This window comes from Cyprinodon variegatus, unplaced genomic scaffold, assembly GCF_000732505.1.
Source record: "Cyprinodon variegatus isolate N-32 unplaced genomic scaffold, C_variegatus-1.0 Scaffold1140, whole genome shotgun sequence".
Lineage (NCBI taxonomy): Eukaryota > Metazoa > Chordata > Actinopteri > Cyprinodontiformes > Cyprinodontidae > Cyprinodon > Cyprinodon variegatus.
The window spans coordinates 48,363-49,942 of NW_015151593.1; the positions used below are offsets into that span (position 1 = coordinate 48,363).

General features: G+C 50.5%; 1 protein-coding gene across 1 annotated transcript in view; it reads left to right on the forward strand.

Moving 5' to 3' along the window:
* Positions 1-1,580, forward strand: part of mdn1 (midasin AAA ATPase 1) — a 74,855-nt gene that overhangs the window by 31,150 nt on the left and 42,125 nt on the right. The window contains 1 exon segment of the mRNA XM_015400729.1: positions 1,318-1,478. Within this exon segment, the coding sequence (XP_015256215.1) occupies positions 1,318-1,478 (161 nt within the window).

A 1,580-nucleotide genomic window follows, 5' to 3' on the forward strand; every position in this document is an offset into this window, starting at 1 on the left:
TTCCCTCCTCCCTCTCTCCATGCTTCCTTCCCTCCTCCCTCTCTCCATGCTTCCTCCCAAACTTCCCACCCTAGCTCTCCCTCTTCCTTGATTCCTTCCTTCCTTTCCTTCGTTGCTTCCTTGCTTCCTTCTATCTCTCCTTGCTTCCTCCCTCCTTCCATCTCTCCTTGCATCCTCCTTCCTCCCATCTCTCCTTCCTTCCTTGCTTCCTTCCTTCCTCGCTTCCTTCCTTCCTCCCTTCCTTGCTTCCTTCCTCCCTCCTTCTATCTCTCTTTGCTTCCTCCTTTCTTCATCTCTCCTTGCATCCTCCCTCCTTCCATCTCTCCTTCCTTCCTCCCTCCACCCGTCTCTCCTTCTCACCCTCGCTTCCTTCCTTCCTTCCTTCCTTTGTTGCTTCCTTGCTTCATTCCTCCCTACTTCTGTCTCTCCTTGCTTCCTCACACCCTCCTCCCATCTATCCTTGCTATCTTCCTTCGTTTTCTTTGTTGCTTCCTTGCTTCCTCCCTCCCTCCTTCCATCTCTCCTTGCTTCCTCCCTCCTTCCGTCTCTCCTTGCTTACTCCCTCCTTCCTCCCGTCTCTCCTTCCTTCCTTCCTTATCTTGCTTCCTTCCTCCCTCCTTCCATCTCTCCTTGCTTCCTCCCTCCTTCCATCTTTCCTTGCTTACTCCCTCCTTCCGTCTCTCCTTGCTTCCTTCATCCTTCCCACCCTCGCTCGCTCCCTTCCTTCCATCCTTCCTTCCTTGCTTCCTTCCCTACCTCCATCGGTTCCTACCCTCCCTTGCTCCCTCCCTCCTTCCTTCCTCCCTCCCTCCCTCCCTCCCTCCCACAGTGTGTCTAAAGTTTAGAAGAAGACTCCTCAGTCCTTCCAGCTTAATATCTTTTTGAAACTACTTCAACTCAGGTTCTAAACCTCCATGCTGCAGCAGAAGGTTTTCTCTGCATGGAGTTTGCATGTGGGGGCTCTTTCTGGGTACTCAGACTTCCTCTCACCTGGTTATCCTAACGTGGCTGTTAGGGTGTGTGGGGGTGTCTCTGATATGCTGAGGTAGCAGAGAAGCCTGTTTAGGCTCCGGCACCGTTATGATCCCGATGGATAAGTGGAAAAAATGAGACTGAAGAAGAACATCTGCCTCTGTAGTAGGTTTGCTGTCACCCTTCCAGCTGGCATACAGCAGGACAGAATGGTGGACTTCAGAGCATTAAAGGTCATGGAAAGCTGAAATCATTGAGTCAAACATGCATGTGTTGTTAGTTCCCCAAAATCTAAAAATCAAATGCAAGTAAATAAAAGGCTGAGAGGACTGTGTTTGCCTTCAGCGTTCTGGAGACGGAGAAGTCCCTGGTGCTGGCAGAGAAGGGCAGCGGAGATGACGACGACGTGGAGCTGATCAGAGCTGCTGCTGGCTTCCGTCTGGTTGCCACCATGAATCCTGGTGGAGACTTCGGCAAGAAGGAGGTATGGAACATGAGACTCAGGGGTTTAACTGTAATCTATTATCTATACTGCTTTAGAAAAACGCTCCCACTTTATATTTATAGAATGAGATAGAATGAAGCAGAATGATGAAATGGGGGTCCCT